The sequence below is a fragment of the Nematostella vectensis genome, chromosome 10 (assembly GCF_932526225.1).
Source record: "Nematostella vectensis chromosome 10, jaNemVect1.1, whole genome shotgun sequence".
Lineage (NCBI taxonomy): Eukaryota > Metazoa > Cnidaria > Anthozoa > Actiniaria > Edwardsiidae > Nematostella > Nematostella vectensis.
In genome coordinates, this window is record NC_064043.1 from 3,872,501 (window position 1) to 3,875,000 (window position 2,500).

At 36.5% G+C, this 2,500-nt stretch overlaps 1 protein-coding gene, 1 long non-coding RNA gene and 1 other non-coding gene across 3 annotated transcripts in view; 2 read left to right on the forward strand and 1 right to left on the reverse strand.

The window, feature by feature from the left end:
- LOC125573250 overlaps positions 1 to 2,027 on the reverse strand; it is a 2,694-nt gene extending 667 nt beyond the window's left edge. Inside the window, exon 1 of the long non-coding RNA XR_007314007.1 lies at positions 1 to 2,027. This exon is cut by the window's left edge and continues 359 nt beyond it. This is a non-coding gene — a long non-coding RNA (uncharacterized LOC125573250).
- Positions 1 to 2,045, forward strand: part of LOC5509552 (protein Wnt-8b) — a 9,408-nt gene extending 7,363 nt beyond the window's left edge. Inside the window, exon 5 of the mRNA XM_048733662.1 lies at positions 2,017 to 2,045. Coding sequence (XP_048589619.1) covers positions 2,017 to 2,029 — 13 coding nt within the window. The 3' untranslated portion in view covers positions 2,030 to 2,045. The remainder of the gene's footprint in view (positions 1 to 2,016) is intronic.
- Positions 983 to 1,054, forward strand: Trnae-cuc. Its single transcript has one exon. It is a non-coding gene; the product is annotated as a tRNA-Glu (tRNA).
- Positions 2,046 to 2,500: the final 455 nt, after the last annotated feature.

Below are 2,500 nucleotides of genomic sequence, written 5' to 3' on the forward strand. Positions count from 1 at the left end.
CTGAGCGAATTTTGAAAGTACACCACATAAAACTTATGTTCGAGTCCAAGCCTGTCTTTGATTACATTTCTTATTGTTGTAGTATAGCTGACAATATATGCAAGTATGGTGAGGCCTGTTCTTGTATTGAAAATGTTCTTTTAGGATTTCCTAAGAATTTCCTAAGAGTTCCTAAATTGTAGAACTTCAAATCTTCTTCCTAAGATTTTCTTATCCAAATTATTTCCATTTTCGGGTCTACTGCTTATACTAGGAAATCCTAGGAATTTTTAGGAAGTTTAATCATATTTTGTTGTTTTGATCGAACTTAGGAAATCTTAGGAAACTCCTAGGCACAGGGTAGAGTTTTTTGTCTCAATACCAATAGATACGAAAAATTATTATTTTTATCTTTTGTCTTATATAATAAAGACTATCGTTTTCCTTCTTACATTCAGCTAATTCAGAGTAAAAAAACAACTCCCTTTATTTTATATATTTGGAGTGGTTTGTTACTGCTCTAAAAAGATACAGCTGGAGTAAAAACTACTCTTTCAACACGAGATGGCTGGAGTAGTTTTTACTCTTCAAAACCTACCCCCTAAAAGGAGTACTTTTTTACTCCATTTCTTGACCATCTGGAGTAAAAATAACTCTTTTCACTTCAGATAGTTGGGGTAGTTTTCACTCTGCTAAAATCACTCCCAGAAAAGAGTACTTTTTACTCCATTATTTGACCAACAAGAGTGAAAATTACTCTTTTTTTAATAAACATTCGGTACTAATTCTCAGCAGAGTAAAACTTACTCCGTTAAGGGAGTAAACAAAAAAATTACTCCTCAGTGGAGTAGTTTTTACTCCAATAAAGGAGTTCAAATTACTCCTTTAAAAGTACTCCACCGCAAAGAGTAGTTTTTACTCTCTGAGTGGAGTAAAAATAACTCCCTGAAACTAACAGTGCAGAGATAAATTTGGGCAAAATAGATTTTCAGCTATATGAAATTCCCATATGGTCTAGTGGTTAGGATCCGGCGCTCTCACCGCCGTGGCCCGGGTTCGATTCCCGGTGTGGGAAAGTTGTATTTTTATTGATTCCTCTAAAGCGCAGAGATAAATTTTGCCAAGATTAATGTTCAACTCCATGAAGTTCCCATATGGTCTAGTGGTACTGGCACCCTGAATACTATGAGGGAGATCGAAAGGCTCCATGTTTTTTTCTAAATTCATAAATTTTGTCAAACTGTCCTGAACCATAAAAAAATAAACACCCGCCGAACACTATCAATTTTCACACTTTTTTTGTCTCAAGGAAGAAAATACCGCGGTGTTTGCGCTTATTGTTTGCTTGTTAAATTGATTCCTGGTTTACTTTTAACAGTTCCTTTTGTCTCAAGCAAGAAAATACCGCGGTTTTTGCGCTTATTGTTTGCTTGTTGAATTGATTCCTTGTTCACTGGCTCAGGACCATTGTTCAAAATTAGAATAGATTTGTTTTGGCGGTCTTTATAAATGTCTGGACATTTTGGTAGCTCACACAAACAAGCTGACTTAAGCAACAACACGATATATTCACCAAGAGAAAAGACCTTTCAAGAAAAATGAAATTGCAATTGATAATTACCTAGCTCGTCATTCTCAACTCCTCCACTGGCCAAAAACTGTAAGTAGCACCAACGTTGCGATTATCGCAAATAGGAAAATCAATGATCGAACAGCGCACGCGTTAGTGATATATTCTCTCTAATCTTCTTGTAATTCGATTTGACACTTTTTGCTGTACCGCGAAGCTGATTCTACAACAAGAGAGCCTCGAAACATTAAAGAACAGTATCCTGTACGCTTCGAACTCCGCCGAAAGAGAATGCCGACAGCAATTTGAAGCCAGTAAATGAACTGCTCTTTTGTGTGGACCCGTCCAATAAAGATGAGAGACCCTCTGTATATTATCCGACGATTAGGTAATTACGACGTTGTATACAAGACGCAATGCAGTAACGGTAGAAAATGCGAGTGCAAGAAATTGGTTGCTGTTGCGAAATGTGTGCGCTAATTGAATATATCTCAGAGAAAAAATAATTGTATCCTATCTCCTTCTAAAGTATACGTCACAACTTAGAATATGTACATAGTCAGAACGATATGGAATGTTGTAAATAAAATGTCCTGAAAAAATGTCTTGTGTGTTGTATCTCCATTGAATCGCTTTCTTGAAAGAAAAACGTCAAGTTTCAGAAAAAGTGCTGTAATATGTATTATTGAATCGAGTTAGATCAGCCGGTGGATGACTACATGCCCTAAACATATGGTGTAGTGGTTAGGAATGTCCAGCAAAAGTTAATGTCAACTACATAAAAATTCCCATATGATCTAGTCGTTAGGATCCGGCGCTCTCACCGCCGTGGCCAGGGTTCTATTCCCGGTGTGGGAAAGATGTATTTTTCTTGGTTTCTTTACAACGCAGAGATAAATTTGGGTAAAATAGATCTTCAACTATATAAAATTCCCATATTGTCTAGTGGTT